Raw genomic sequence first — 15,703 nt, 5'->3', positions numbered from 1 at the left:
CAACACAAATTATTATTAAAATTATTACTACATTTGAAGCTTGTTTTACTTCTTGAATCTTTTACTTTTTAGTCTTTGAGCACATTTTAAACAGATATTTTAATACTTTAACTCAAGTAGATTTCATGTGATACTTTTACTTTTATTTTGCTCCCCATATCTATATTTTTGCTTAAAGGCGCATTGCGTAACTTTTCTGGTTGAGGGTCCGTCAAATGCTTTTCTCCATGGAGATGTTCTTGCTTTGTCTGGAATGTTTCACAGTATGGCATTAAACATTTCTATCCTCATGGAGACCAAACCAGACCAAGTTACAGGTCAGATCTGTGGAGAGGTGATTCTTACTGTCAGAATATTTGTTTTTCTAAGAATTTTTGATCTTTAAAACCACTTGTAATTGAATAAATGTAAGGCAGAGCTGTTTAATGTCATCCTGTGGGACATTCCAGGCAGAGCAATGACGTATCCATAGAAACAAGCAGGTGAAGGACCCCCAACCAAAAAGCTACATAGTGCATCTTTAAGTAACAACATTTGCAAACCGTCCATCAGAAAAGTCACATATTACATTTTTAAAGACCAATTCTACATTTGTAACATATTTGGATGAAAAGTACACATTGCCTTAACTTACCGGCCGCTCTGTGAAATCTATTAGCCTATATGTGTTGGTTTTCACACTTGCAGGCCATAAATCACTTCGCTCCGGGGTGGCCCACTTCTTCCAAATATGAAAAATGAAAAAAAAAAAAGAAAAAGTAAAAAAATATGCCTGGGGGAGACATTTGGACGCTCTTCTGACAGTTCCATCCAGAGACACAGGTGTGATCAGCTAACTGTGAATAACACGGGACACATAAATCCCGTTTTCGGTGGATTTTTGTGGAAACTACTGAAGAGAAAGAGTGGTTTTGGAAAATACGATTAGCAACAAAGACACAGGGACTACAGAGATTAAAAAAACAGCTTTGAATAGTGTTTGGGTAGGGTTTTCTTATCAGTGAGACAGAATCAGCAGAGCAAGAAATCCAAAAAGGCATGCCTGTATTGTTTGACTCTTTTTTTGACAATTTACAAGATTATAGGACACACAAAAGATAATTCAGCTCATCTTTATTCTGGCCTCATGCTCCATTTTCGATAGTATTTGCAATGTGTATTTTAGAGATGACCAAATTCACAAAATTGTAAGGCATCATCAAGTTTTAGGTCAAATTAATGTGCAAATCACGGTCCATAAAAATAAAAATTGCATGCAAGTAATCACTTTATCACTTGTCTAGGCCTACTCCAAGCTGCCAAATTTCGTGTATGGTACCACTCACCCCACACCAGGACCAGCGGACACATTACCCAGGTCACGGAGCTCCTCTGTCAGCCCGCTCTCCTCTGACTCCCCTCTGACGGCGGGCTTTGAACCGGGAGATCTGAGCCTGCGCCTGACTGACCCACGATGACAGGTGAGCCAGGTGAGAAGACAGGGGCAGCGAATCTCCCATGGGAATGGTGAGTGCGTTTACCCTCACAACATGGCCGACGCTGGCTTTGAAGTATAGAGAAACAGAAAGGGTCTATGTGGATGAGGTGAAACGAAGCATAGAGGGGTGGTCAAGAAGAGGGGGACAGAGCAGAAAACTGGTACAATGCTTTTTTTTTTTTTTAAAGGTCATACATTCATACATAACACAAAACAGATTTTGTGAGCTTTAAGGCATGTTATAATGTTGTTGCCTTCTCAAAAACAAACCTGGATTTGTGTTTGGTTTCATTCGCACATGTTTGAGTTAGGGCTGTCGCGGTTAGGGAATTTCTCCTGTGGTGCGGTATAGCGGCTCAACAGCGTGGTATGCAGTGATATCGCACCCCCTCCTCCACCCCACATCCCCCAGAGTTATAATATTTCCAGCAGCCTTGAAAACTCCGATGATGCGCTTGTTGTGCAGATGCACATGTACCTTGGTTGTCCGCTAGATATAGTGTGTGTATAGCGTGGGAGAAGTAACATTTGGCTTTGGAACAAGTGCCGCTGCATCTCTCCAGCTCTCACTGTGGCATCTCGGGTCAGAGTCCTGCACCGGCTCGGGTACACGCAGACTTAAGAGAGAGAGAGAGAGCTCCTAGCACACAGAGCAGGGTGTCCACAAAGTGCTATTGGGCAACGGCTGCACTTACCTCCTTACGTCGTGGAGCTCTACGGTCTGCTTGTGGTCACCTGACGGTCTACGCGGGTGCACCTTATTCCTGGGTTACTCCAGAGTTAGTCCAGGGTTATACCAGGGTTAGTCCAGGGTTAGTCCTGCGTTAGTCCTGGGTTATCACGGGCACAGGCTCGGGTCACATTGGTCACGTGCAGTGATCATGGTGGCCCAAAATGCACCACAGTGCCTCTTAGTACCGCGGTGATTCATTTTTGACGTTATCGCGATAGCCCTAGTTTGACTAACCCTTTATTATTAGTCTGTCTACAATTCCAAAGTTCAAAATGCTCTCTTCCACCTTGTGATGTCATCAAATGGTAGTTTCAACAATTGAACAGCTCCTTTTACCTTTAGTTCAGTAGAGATTGGCAATTCCAGGGCAGAAACTATCCAAATGATTCTAGTGAGAGTGTATGGAGTTTAAAAACACAGTGGAGCACTTCCTGTATTACCACATGACATGATAAGGTGGAGCAAAGCATTTTCCGTTTGAGAGAAGAACTGAGCCTAATTATGCAGGGTTTGTGTGTTAAACATGTGTGAATGAAACAAAAAAACACAACTCCAGATATGTTTGTGATGAGAAAACAACACTGGAACATAGATCAGAAAACAGCGTAATATGGGCCCTTTAAACTTTTAATATTTGAATTTTATATTTGTGTTACAACATTTACCCCATTAGAGATTTAAAAGTTCAGAAGTTTTTTGTTGGTAGAATTTGGTTAACCAGGCCCGTCCACATACATATTTAGGCAAAGTTCAAGTTTAGGATGACCCCACATCTGCCCAGTCTGCTACGGTCTGACACCAGAGGGTCAGAGGTCAAGGGTCACTATCTTCCTTAATTCCTTCCTTCCTTCCTGACCTCTCTCGGCGCATCTGACCAGCGGGATTCACATGCTAATCACAACAGGATTCCACCATAGAGCGGACTTGTTTAAAACGATTCTTTCAGCCCGGGAATAGAGTCTTTTGGGCTTGAGGTCATATGTTGGTCAGTAAGTAATTTTAAAATATACAGTAGAATGGATTTTTGTCAGTATGTGCATTACTCAAAATGTCTGATAAACTTCATATATTACTGTATTTGTTTTTGTATTTTGTTTTGTATATTTTTATTTAGTATTTTTTAACTCAAATTTAAGTTATCTGAACGAATGGAAAATTATTGTTTCCATTATCGTGTGCCAACATTAACTTCAATAACTGACCAATTGTGGGTGGGTCTTAAATTAAAAACATCAAATCCCTGTTCAACCTAATAAAATGACTGACAAATATACTGATATATCATCTGTGCATGATAGAAATTTAAATAGCTTCATGCTCATTTAAATATTTTGTTGCATAGAAAGGACCTATCTGCAATCGCTCTCCTTGGTTGTGGTCAAAGAGAGAAAGAATGCCAGAAACAGAGTCATTTTGGTCACTGTTGGTTGAACTATATCTATCAGAGCACCCTCACACCCAGCCCCAACAACACAACCTGATCTATCGCTCACAACCAGCCCCAATAACACAATCTGATCTACCGCTCACAAACAGCCCCAGTAACATCAGCAAAACTACAAGAGGCTACAGTCACAACATGAACACAGGCCATCAGCACTGCTCCTACAGCACATGGCAGAAGAACCGGAGCAGCTCAGTCGCACCCACAAGTTCATTTACGCAGTATTTTACGCTTAACGCTATAGCACCATTTACCCAGAGGTGGCGCTACCATTAGGCAAAAGCAGGCGGCTGCCTCGGGCCGCCAAACCTGGAGGGGGCCCCCCAACCAAAGGCCTCAGAGCAATTTGATTTTCGCTCAGTAGTTTACTTTTAAACAATAACCATAAGAAAAATAATAATCATCATATGTAATGGATGTAAACAAAAATTTAACTGTACTAGCAAAAAAATAAAACTTTCTTACTTTCAGATCTGGTTATCTAGTAGGCTTCTTAACTAATACTACAACTTTCCAATCCACCATACAAATAAATAGAGATGTGCATGTCTTTAAGAACAATAGGCAAAAACAGACAATAAATACATATATTAAAAAAATATATATTTGAAAATCCATTATAGTGAGGGCCCCAAACTCAAGTTCGCCTAGGGCCCCCAAATTGCTAACTCCACCACTGTATTTACCCAAAACTAACGAAAACAAGCTTCTTACCTTCTCCAGAGGACTGATGCAGTGTCTCCTCTATCCACTGTCCTGTTGATTCTGTCTCCAAAAGTGCATTACTGTCCAGTATGAAGAGATCAAACCACACAGGACACCTGTCCAGACACGTCCCCCGGGAGCTGAGTGCACGAGCTGGTGGTAAAACTAATCTAATCCCCCTTCCTACTTTGACAGTTACACCAGTCCATATGAGCACACGGGCACCAGGAGGACGATCATCCACTCGCGGGTCACAGGCAGAGGCATCGGCGAGGGTCACGCTAGCTGCTCTATCACCCTGGGGTGGCAGAGAGGAAGATGTGCTGGTCTTCATCTCTTGGTTGCAGTGATGACTTTGTTTGTGCACTTTTAAGGTGCCTAAACAAGAACGGCTGTAACATCATCCTTTAGTTTAAATGTTTTTGACTCTTTCAGCTCACTAGCCTAGAAATACCAACAACTAGCGATGTATTTATCTGTCTGGAGTGCAGAAGCGCCACGGCTCCATCCGTGTGGCACTGTCTGCAGAAACATCAACATAACCAGCTTTTGTCTTAAAAAAAACCCAAAAACATATTTTGACTATTTTAGCACAAATTATGTGATTATTTTCAAATTTTTTATCATTTTTGACCAAAACAAAAACCACCTGTAACGCTGTGCCTGAGCGGTAGTAGTACTAGTTGTTGTTTTAATAGAAAAAGTAGTCGTAGTAGTAGCAGTAGTAGTAGTAGTAGTAGTAGTAAACAGAAGTAGGCTAGTAGTAGTGGTAGTAGTAGTAGTAAACAGAAGTAGGCTAGTAGTAGTAGTAGTAGTAGTAGTAGTAGTAGTAGTAACATAGCATTTGTGAAGTTGTTACTGTAGTTTAAGTTATTGGTATAAAAAAAAATCAACAACCAAATGTTTTAAATAGATTTAATCAACTCCATAGTGTTAAAAATAGAACAATTTAAGTAACTTCATACATTTTTTAATTGTGACCTGACAACACAGTCCTATTCAAAATTACATCTAAGAGCATAAATCAATGTAGGCACTTCTGAAATTTTGTAAAACACGACGAAAAGCTGACATAAATATTCTAAATTCAAAGTGCTGAGATGTTAGCTGATATTGTGCGTTTGGGAATGACAGGGCTGCACCTCCCTCTAGTGGTTGTAAACAATTATTGCAGGAGAATTAGCTTTGGTCCTGAGAAGAATGGCAGAGTTAAGGCATTGTAGTTTGAGTTTAGTAGTTTGGTTTCGGTTTTAAATGTTGTAAAGAAATGAATTATGAAAACATTTAATTTCACATGTGCTCTGGGTGGTTCTGCAGACATGTGATGAACTCCTTGACCTCTTTGCCCTCGAAACAGATCAGGTACACCGCGACGAAGAGCGGAAACCTGCACGATACAAACCATTATTAGACGTTTTTTAGACAAATTCTCCGTATATTTTTGAGTGGTGTTGATGTGGTGATACAGACTTGTCCACCAGGCCCTTCTTCTGCAGGATTTTGTAGATCTCAGCGGACGTCTGTGGACCTTGAAGCTTCTGGCCATTCAGCATCTCCGCCTCCAACTCAGCAATGGACTATAGGAGATTTAGATTTTAAAACACAGAATAAAGGACCAAATAAACTGTTGGGTTAATGGGTCCTTATTACGCTGTTTTCTGATCTATGTTCTAATGTTTCCTCATCAAAAAAATTACTAGAGATACTGTGTTTTATTTCATTCACACGTTTAACACAGATTTAGGAGTTCTTCTCTCAAACAGAAAACACTCTATTCCAGCTCATGATGTCATCTGGTAATACAGGAAGTGCTCCACAAACTCCATGCACCTTCACTAGAATTATTTGGATCATTTCAGCCCTGGATCTCTTATGAACTAAAAGTAAAAAGTATCTGTTAACTTGAAAACTACCACTTCATGACGTCACAAGGTGGAACAGAGCATTTGGAGCATTGGAGATGTAGACAGACAATAAAAGATTATGCAAATGTGTGAATGAAACAAAACAAATCCAGGTATGTTTTTGAGGAGGTAACAACATTCTAACATGGCAATAAAGAGTAAATTTGGATTTTATTTCCTCCCTACTGACCGTCAGAGAGAGATGCTGAATCAACAGAAATTCATAGAACCGTAGTTACATTTGTAAGTTTTGTGTTTTACACAATTTTACAAAATTAGAACAATATAAATGGATTTTAAAATATAAAGAGGCCAATCTGCTAATGGATAACTCATTTCCAGACAACATGCACATGACAAAAAGAATGTAACACAAACAAGAACACAAAAAATCTGTTATCTGATTTCTAAAGTTATCAGATTAGTAACATGCCATGCCAACAGTGACGCCTTATGTGGGTAATCGGATTGCTTTCTTTTTTCAGATTGGTCACATTTGTGCAGGGTTTGTCTTCCAAATACAGCTACTCTAAAAATCCTCTAATTCACTGTCACTGTTTGCGTTGATCCGATTTCTCTTATGCTGTAAACTCAAACCAAAAATCTGATCTCATTACCGAGTTATCTGATTACTCTCAATCAGATCAGATTGGTACCTGTTGTTTTGCCCTTTAGACATTTTCAAGTTCATTTAACTGCATAAACTTTTATTTTGAAATCTGTGCTTTTATTTCAGTATTCCACATCAGTCCACGGAAACGGAAGTGTGAAAAATAAGCAAGTGAGATGGGAATGCAAGTTGGTAAAGAGGAAATAAAAACAGACTCAAACAGCTCAAAATTAAACTTACAAAAGCAACGCCTGTATGTGTGCATTTGTACATTGAATTTGTGGAATTTCATGGGTGTATAAATTACTTAAAAACTAATTTATAGGCGGTATTTTCATAGCAGTCAGCCACATTATTTAAGCAAACAGTAATTTTCTTTCAAGCAGCCTCATATTAATGTGTCAGTGATAAAAACGGATTTGTGATAAATGCATTTATTTATTTTTAAGTTATTAGCAATAAAAAATTTGTATTGGCAATTTTTTGTAACTGCTTTATTATAAGTAACTGAGCTTGCAATAATACTTGTATTGGAATGTGATATTATTATAAGAGATTGCGGATTGTATTTTGTGTTTTTTTCTTGCATGTTCACTCTGCGTTCATAAAATGAGCATTAAATCTAAAAACTACAATAACTGCCTCATCATAGAGTTTAGTTCCCTGTCAAGCTGGAACTGCTAACATCTCAGGGAGGACAATACACGTTATGTAAAAGTACCCAGTGTTGATTTTTTTACCTTGTTGGAGCGGGCAAAGGCCTCTGCCACTTTACGGTTCCTCCCTCCGTAGCAGGTGGTGACCAGGTCGGCCACTCCGCAGCTCTCCAGGAACGTGCCGGAGCTCACCTCTCCTTTGCAGAACATCCGAGCGAACGCCACCATCTCCATGAGCCCCAGACGGATCACCGCGGCTTTGGTGTTATCTCCAAAGCCCAGGCCGTCACAGAAGCCCGCTCCCACCGCCACGATGTTCTGGACAAATAACAATTAGAAACCTAGAATACAAAAAAAGTCATACATTTGGTGGTCATAATCTTTAGGCACGGTTTGGAACAGACAAATATGATTATAACAGTGATTATTCTAATGCTAACTAAAATGCATTTATTTTGCATGACCCGCATTCCAACAGTCGCGCTCACTTCCCGCTCCAGAAGTAAATTTTCCATTCATTTTTCCCATTATTTAAAAAAATGAAATATAAAAATGGAGTCTTGTGAGCTTTAAACCATGTGCTAATGTTGATACCTCTAATGTTTTTTTGTTTTGTTTGTTTGTTTCATTCACATATGTTTGAGTAACCCTTTATTTTTAGTCTGTTTACATCTCCAAAGCTCAAAGTGCTCTGTTCCACCTTGTGATGTCATGAAGCTGTCATTTTCAAGCTAACACCTACTTTTTAATATTTTTTTCAGTAGAGATAACTAAAATGATCCAAATGAGTCTAGTGAAGGTGTGTGGATTTTAAAAACAAATGTAATATGGGCTAAAATTAGTTCAAAGTCAAAGTGGAGGCTAACCAGCTACATGCTAACTAGCTTGTTTTTAAGTCCAAAAAGTATATTTAAAAGGCAAAATTCTAAATCTTTTTTTTACTTTTACATATACATTTATATAATTGTTCCGTATTTGACACCAGTCTGTTGTTATTTTTACTTTATATTTTGAATTTCTTATTACCATTTATACTTTTGTTCTTTGTTATTATAATATATTGTGATGTGTGAGCTACTGTGTCCAATAACTTAGCGTTTTTTTTTTTTTTTTTTTTTATCAGAAAGTCTATGGGGAAAATGAAAGGGAAATGTACTTCCTGAACCAGGCTTATCTGTGGAGTAACAGTAGTTCAACAGAAGCGAAGCAGAGTTTGAAATTTTTGTTTATGATATAATTCTTCACCACAATTTTATTTTTTATAAGCACTTTTCAAAACTTTCAGAGACCATAGCTGTGTTTTGTGGTCACGGTATGCAACATCTAGCATGCCAACACGCACTTCCTTCTTATCAATCAGTTGTTATTGATTGATTGATTTGTTTTTATTTCAAGTTTGTGCCAAGAGAGAAACAATAATCATACACATACTACATATACATTGTAAATCATAGTCATATTCATATTCATTCATAGAGTACTTCTTGTGTACTGAACAGTAATTCGATGCAAAGAGTACACAGCAGACTTATTTTGACCTTATACAGTATATCTGTACTGGGGCAAGACACATTTTACTCATATACATGGAAAAATTCTGATTTATACTTTGAACCCACAAGTAGAAAATGTGTATTGATCAATTACAATCGAAAAGAAATAGAAAGAAAATTTTTAATATTATTTTGATGACCAAAGACTTAATAAGTGACTTGACTGCAAATAAGTAATTCTGTAATTCTGTATAAAGTTCATTGAGATTAGAACTTGACTATCTCGTAATGGTGCTGTATATGTGTGTGATCAAATCCTTGTGATAAGACTGAAACGCCCTGTACCTTGAGCGCTCCACACAGCTCCACAGTGTCGCTCTCCTGTATCACCGTGATGCGGAAGTTTGGCGTCTGGAACAGCTCCTTGAAGATCACTCCACTGGCCTCGTTTTTGGAGCCTGCCGCACAGGAAGTATGAAGGTGTTTGAATAATCCTACACAACTCCAGGTATGTTTTTGATGAGGAAGGAGCTATAGATGACTTGGTTCCACAGTCTTACCGATGGTGGTCTCACAGAACTTCTCCTCTGCGACCTCTGTAGCGATGTTGGCGCCCATCAGAACGCTCACTTCTATCTCCAGCTTCTCGCGAATGATGTCCGAGATGAGTCTGAGACCGTTTGGCCCTTCGTCAATGCCCTTGTTAGAAAAAAGAAATACCCAAAGAAATTAATTAAACTTCTAAAAAATAATCAGTTACCACTTATCAGATATTATTGACGGTCTGATTCCCATCCTCTTTCCTCAACATGCTAAGTCACTGCCCTTTCAGAGCGCCATCACAACACAATCAGCGTGCTAATGAAACTATTACACATCACACCAGGTTTGTGAAGTTGTAGTGTACAGTTTTGTATATTTATGGAGCATTGCACAGAATTGTACTAACGGTGATGAGGGTTTGAATAGGGCCCGGGAGAGATCGCTAGATTCCTCAGACATGCATGAATGACATCTAAAACCTCTTCAGGCATGTTTTTGATGAAGTGACAACTTTGTAACATGGTAGAAAGCACCGAAAGTCTATTTTTGTATAGTACCCCTTCTTTAAAGAATCTGATTTCCATTCCATCACTGAACAGAATTCACAAACTAGGAACTTTCTTTAAAGTTAAGGAGCAGCATTAAACAAAAAATAAAATTAACTATGATCAAATAAAAATAAGAGCGCGCAGTAAAATAAAGTAAAAATAGACTTGGTTGGTACAATACAAAATATAAGGAAGGACAGAATGACAGTGCAAAAGCTATCAACTATCAACTTAATTATGGCTTAGACCAATCAATGGCTTTTATTAGAGCTTCACAATTTTGGAAAACTCAAATTTTCAAGGAACATTGACATCGGAAAGAGGAATAAAATATGAACTGCTAGATACAAGGTATCTAGTATCTAGTATTGATCAATCTTGATTTTCAATTCTTTTTTTATTTTAGTATTTTTAAAATGCTGAATTAGTACTGATTTCATGAACTTATACAACACAGACTTTCAGTCATTGCCTTTTAGCACAAAACATAGTCACTCCTCTTCCTCTAAAGTCTTGTGTCTGTTCCGAACCACATGCTTTCACTGACAGATTTCGTGGTTGCCATGGTTGTGGTCGGCTGCTCTTGTGGCCGACTGGCTGGCTGGCTGAGTGTCTATTAAACTTTTACCATTTTATCTTAAAATTTGAACTTAATATTTGGGGATTTTGACCAGCTAAGAAGCACAGCACGCACGCTTCAAAGGACGGAAGTTAAGGACTATTGGATTATGTGGTTTGAGCAGTTTGTTTTTTCCTGTGTCCAGGTTGACCCTCTTGGAGATAGCTATGCTTGTCAGCTAGCTCTAAAATGCCACAGAGGAAATAAGGAATGGCCTCTTTCATCACTGACTGAAACAACAGCGCAGGGAGAGAGAGGTTTACAAAAGGGTTTCCTGTTGTGTCTCCAGAGTTCATTTAGAGCTCTCTGGAGGCTCCTGTGATGCTGCAGGACACAGAGGAGGGACACTTTTGTCCTGAGGACTTTTGTTTGAGCTTTCTATTATTGTTATTGTATTTTACTGCTCTGTGTGCTTAAACTACCCCTTGAAACAAATAAGGTGATACTGATTGAGAGAATTGACTGTTTACTTCTCCATTCAAAAGCCCCAATCATATCATAGATTATTAGACATGTCAGAATCACAACCTCTTAATCATTTGATGAACTGCACAGCCCTGCAAGAATCCCACACATGTCCTGTTTGCAGAGCTCTAAACTAGAGTTAGCACCTTTTTTTTCCATTTACAGAATTTTCATTTACATTTTATTACCAAAATAATTGCAACCCTGATATTGCTAATTATTGATCAACTCTGCAGCCCTCGCTTTCAGTCAGATGTTTCAAATTACGTGATATTATACATGCATTTGAACTGAAAGTGAAGAGGAAGCTGATTACTAAAATGCCTTTGTTGATGCATGTAGATACCAAAAAGCCTTACCGCTGCATTATTTTGTACTAACTGCAAAATGTAGAACTTGAAATACATTCTGAAATCACACCGTCTTGTCTGATTTGCATTGCACAACCACTGTCCCATGATAGACACAACCACAAAGTAACGTGACTAGAATTTCCCCTCTTTCTTCAGACACTAAAAGCACTGTGTACACTGTACCTTTATGAGAGAGATCCCTATGACGCCTGGTTTCATGTGGGGCTTGATCTGGTCACACAGTTTGCTGATGAACTGATGAGGGATGACAAACACCAGGATGGATGCACCTTTCACAGCCTCGGTGATGTCCGGAACTGCCACCTGCACCAACAACAAAAGAGCGTGACACATATGAGTAATGTTGTTAATATAAATTTGACAGAATACAAAACGCAAAAAGCACAAGATCATTCTTAAAGGTGCATTGCCTGGAATGTTCCACAGTATGGCATTCAACAGCTCTAACTCACATTTATTTAATTACAGGTGGTTTTATAGCTCAAAAATACCCAGAAAAACGGGCATTCTGACTGAGCGTGGTCGGCTCTCCACAGACCTGACCTGTAACTTGGCCTGGTTTGGTCAAAGTTTAACACTGAAAAAATAACAACTACAATTCAGGCCTTCCACAACCCACTCAGCTGCAAATTATAGTCAACTACATAATTATAGCTATTCAGATCCAAGTCACTCCTTAGTCCTCAGTCCTTATCTTCCATTTCTATCAGGACGTCTGATAAAAGGTCACAAATTGTATTACAGGAGACCGTTGCATGCTCGTACATACCTGTCCAGTCCAGTCCAAACACACAAAGACGTGTGGCTCTGGAGCCAACTGACAGGCAGATTAACCAATCAGAGAGACACACGCTCCATTTGCGTCAAAAACAAATACAGCGGTTTACACGTAGAAAAGAAGAAAAAGCTACATCAAGAACTAAGGGAGGGACGAGATACAATTTCCACAAGACAAGACACGAGATTGGATTTACAAGAATGAGATTTTGACAGCATTTTTAATAAATAAATTGTGCAATCCAGTTCCCAATTTTAGCCTCACCATTTTTATGTACTGTATATGTATATGTATATGTATATTGTACTGTAATATTTTTGTGTCATTGTAGCAGTACTTTTTGGGACTACAGCTTCACAATAATGTAACTCACCAGCATTTAACTCAATTTTTTTGTCCAATCCAAACATAAAAACATGGAGGGGCGGGGGTTCACAAGCTCATTTTCAGCATGTTCGCATAATTTTGAGGCAATTTCTTCTTGCGAGATCTTGTGGAATGAAATCTTGTCCAATCCCTATAAAAAGGACTGAGAATCATCTTGGAATTTTCTAGAGGAGAAGTCTTCTAGATTTCAGAGACATGCAACAAACAAGCGGCTGTGGTTGTGATCATCTAAAATTTGGTCAAAGGTTTTTCATGCTCTATTGTCTGGATTCTGGATTCAAACAGAATGTAGAAGAGACTGGCTTGTCAGGGAGTGCACGTACCACATTGCGGGGCAGTTTGTGACCGGGCAGGTACTTGACGTTTTCATGATCTGTGTTGATGATCTCCGTCAGCTTCTTCCCGTCGATGATCTCCTCGTACACCCACATGTTCACCATCGGCTCAAAGCGGTTAGAAGCCTTCACATTGTGCCCGATGATCTTGGCGATGGCCGAACCCCTGAAAACACAAGAGGGCGGTTTTAAACTAAAAAGAAGCAGACATTTGTGATGAAAACGATATGGTACAGGCTCTATTCACGGAGGTGCCTGGCTTATTCCAGTTCTCTCAAAAACTGAGGATCTGCACTTTCTGCTCCATTTATTGTTTATTGGGAATTAGCTGAGTCGTACTAAAATAAATCTATACTGATGTATCAGACAGGACAGCAGGTCACAGACACATAATCTGAGATAATATGATAATCACAGACAGCTAATGCAAAGCTAATCTTAATATCAACGTAGAGCACAAAACAACTTTATGAAAATACCTCTAATGACAAGTCGATTGTGTGATTTGATTCTGTGCAAGATTCATAGCAGAACTCTATTTTAACATCAGTTAGCACCAACTTCGAGACACAAAGACCACTAAAAAACAGTGAACATCATAGCCACCTTTCTTCTCAATAATGGTCATTAGCCTTCTATTCATGGAGCCATTCATGTCAGTTTTTTGATCTGTTCACAAACACCCTTTTGTGCAGCAGCAACCACAGCCTCCCAGACACTGTTCAGAGAAGTGTGCTGGTTTCCTTCACCGTGAATCTGCCATTTAAGAAGGGCCCACAAGTTCTCAATAGGGTTAGGTCAGGTGAGGAAGGGGGCCACGTCATTATTTTTTCATCTCTAGAAGGTGTAATATATAACTTTTCTGGTGGAAGGTCCGGCAAATGCTTTTCTACATGGTGATTTTACTGCTTTGTCTGGGATGTTTCACAGTACGATACTAAATCTTTATATTATCATGGAGACCAAACCAGACCAAGTTACAGGTCAGATTTATATTTCAGGGTCAGTTCAGTTAAATCTCTTTTTTTGTCCATTTTGCCTAGGGAAAAGAAGCTGCACGCCCTGATAATGGGTGTTGATCTCCTTAGGTTGCACCCTCACATCACCTGATCTGCTTAAATCCAATAAGCATTCAGGTTAATACAGCCTGGAGGTGGAGAATATGCATAAAAATGATGATATGGTCAAAATACTCACTTGCCCAATAGTTGTGCAGACAGTATTTATGGAATTGCAGTGTGGGAGTATGGATGATGTAGGCTTATGGGTGGAGCATTGGACAAAATCTTACAAACATGCTCAAACATGCATAGATGACAGGTGAGGAAGCATTATAATATTTTAGAAAACAATTTTGCATAATAGTCCCTCTTTAAGCTACAAGTCTGATAAATTAAAGATGCACTAGGCAACTTTACTGATGACGTGGTGGCTGCCTGCATGTCCTCAAGGAGATGTTATTGCTTTGCCTGGATTATTCAACTTTATGACGCAAGTGACTTCGCCAAGACAAGTAAGTTACAGGTTAAATCTGTGGAGAGGTGACCTCACTCACAGAAACAATTTATTGTCAAGGTGTTTTTAGCAGTAAAACCATCTGTAATTGAAGAAATGCTATAAATAAATTGAATGCCATACTGTGGAACAAGTTGGGACAAGCAATGTCATCTCCACTTCCACTTCCCAGAAAAGTTATTTGACATAGTGCACCTTTAAATCCAGCATTTCCAAAATTAGAAAAACTCTGCTACTTTGTCTACAATGTTTCACAATTTGGCAAGAAACGGATTTATCTTCATGGACATAGAAATAAGCAGCACAGGTCAAGTTATGGGTCAGGTCTGTGGAGAGGCAGGCTTGCACACAGTAAGAATGCAGTAAAACAGTAAAACACACCTATGATTGTGTTACAATTAAATAAATGCAAAATGAATGCCATACTGTGAAACATTCCAGGCAAACAGATAAAATCTCCATGGAGATATTTACTAGGTATGACTCGTATAAGGCTTTCTTAGTTAAAAGTTAAGATGTTTTCTAAATATTGTCTAAGTATTGGTTTCAGTGCTGTGGCCAGCCAAATTCCCGGAAGTAATCAATCTTCTAATGGGCCCATTATTGCTACTAAGACCACAGTGCATAGCCTATTGATTCATTACACCATTGATTTGTAATAAGCATTATTATTACAGCTTACTGCAGTGATACAGGACAAACAAAGGGTTTTATTAAATTTAACTGTAGTCTGCGTAAAATGTGTGCAATTGCTTTTAAATAAACTACAGACTTCAGATAATGTAGCCTGGGAGATAATTCATTTTGACAATCAGACGGTCTCCACATGCACGCACATCCCGCACCACTGCACTAAACAGAAGCTTCCCTGTCAGGCCAAACTCTCTTCTTCACCTTAAAAATTAATAAACAACAACGCGATCGCTTTCAAAAGAAGGAAAAACGTGTTACCAGTTTCCAGAACCGACGATGCAGACTTTCTTCCCAGGCATGGTTGGAGATTGTGTGTGCGTAAAAATCCACGGCTTTTTTTTTTTTTTCTTTCACTGCGCCGACTTCCTCATACGCCCTTGGCCCTGGCTACTGCAGTCCCACCCTCTTTTCTTAGCAGTATAGG

General features: G+C 39.0%; 1 protein-coding gene across 1 annotated transcript; it reads right to left on the bottom strand.

Moving 5' to 3' along the window:
• Nucleotides 1-5,260: 5,260 nt before the first annotated feature.
• LOC110153241 (glycerol-3-phosphate dehydrogenase [NAD(+)], cytoplasmic-like) lies at nucleotides 5,261-15,676 on the bottom strand. Its single transcript, XM_020917117.2, has 8 exons — nucleotides 15,538-15,676; nucleotides 13,060-13,237; nucleotides 11,734-11,874; nucleotides 9,583-9,721; nucleotides 9,368-9,480; nucleotides 7,614-7,847; nucleotides 5,830-5,936; nucleotides 5,261-5,746 (listed from the first exon to the last, which is right to left on the bottom strand). The coding sequence occupies exons 1-8, from the start codon at nucleotides 15,576-15,578 to the stop codon at nucleotides 5,650-5,652; spliced, it is 1,050 nt and encodes a 349-aa protein (XP_020772776.2). The 5' UTR covers nucleotides 15,579-15,676; the 3' UTR covers nucleotides 5,261-5,649.
• Nucleotides 15,677-15,703: the final 27 nt, after the last annotated feature.

This window comes from Boleophthalmus pectinirostris, unplaced genomic scaffold, assembly GCF_026225935.1.
Source record: "Boleophthalmus pectinirostris isolate CB_2022bp ecotype Guang Dong unplaced genomic scaffold, ASM2622593v1 HiC_scaffold_11, whole genome shotgun sequence".
In the NCBI taxonomy this organism is placed as follows: Eukaryota; Metazoa; Chordata; class Actinopteri; order Gobiiformes; family Gobiidae; genus Boleophthalmus; species Boleophthalmus pectinirostris.
This window is presented reverse-complemented; position numbering and strand designations above follow the sequence as displayed.

Bases quoted from the DNA above. Each gene is read 5' to 3' on its own strand.
- LOC110153241 (XM_020917117.2), bottom strand. From the start codon at position 15,578: ATGCCTGGGAAGAAAGTCTGCATCGTCGGTTCTGGAAACTG. The intron at 13,238-15,537 runs GTAACACGTTTT...TTGTGTTTTCAG, and splicing joins ATCGTCGGTTCTGGAAACTG to GGGTTCGGCCATCGCCAAGA. The intron at 9,722-11,733 runs GTACAGTGTACA...TTTTCTAACAAG, and splicing joins TAGGGATCTCTCTCATAAAG to GGCATTGACGAAGGGCCAAA.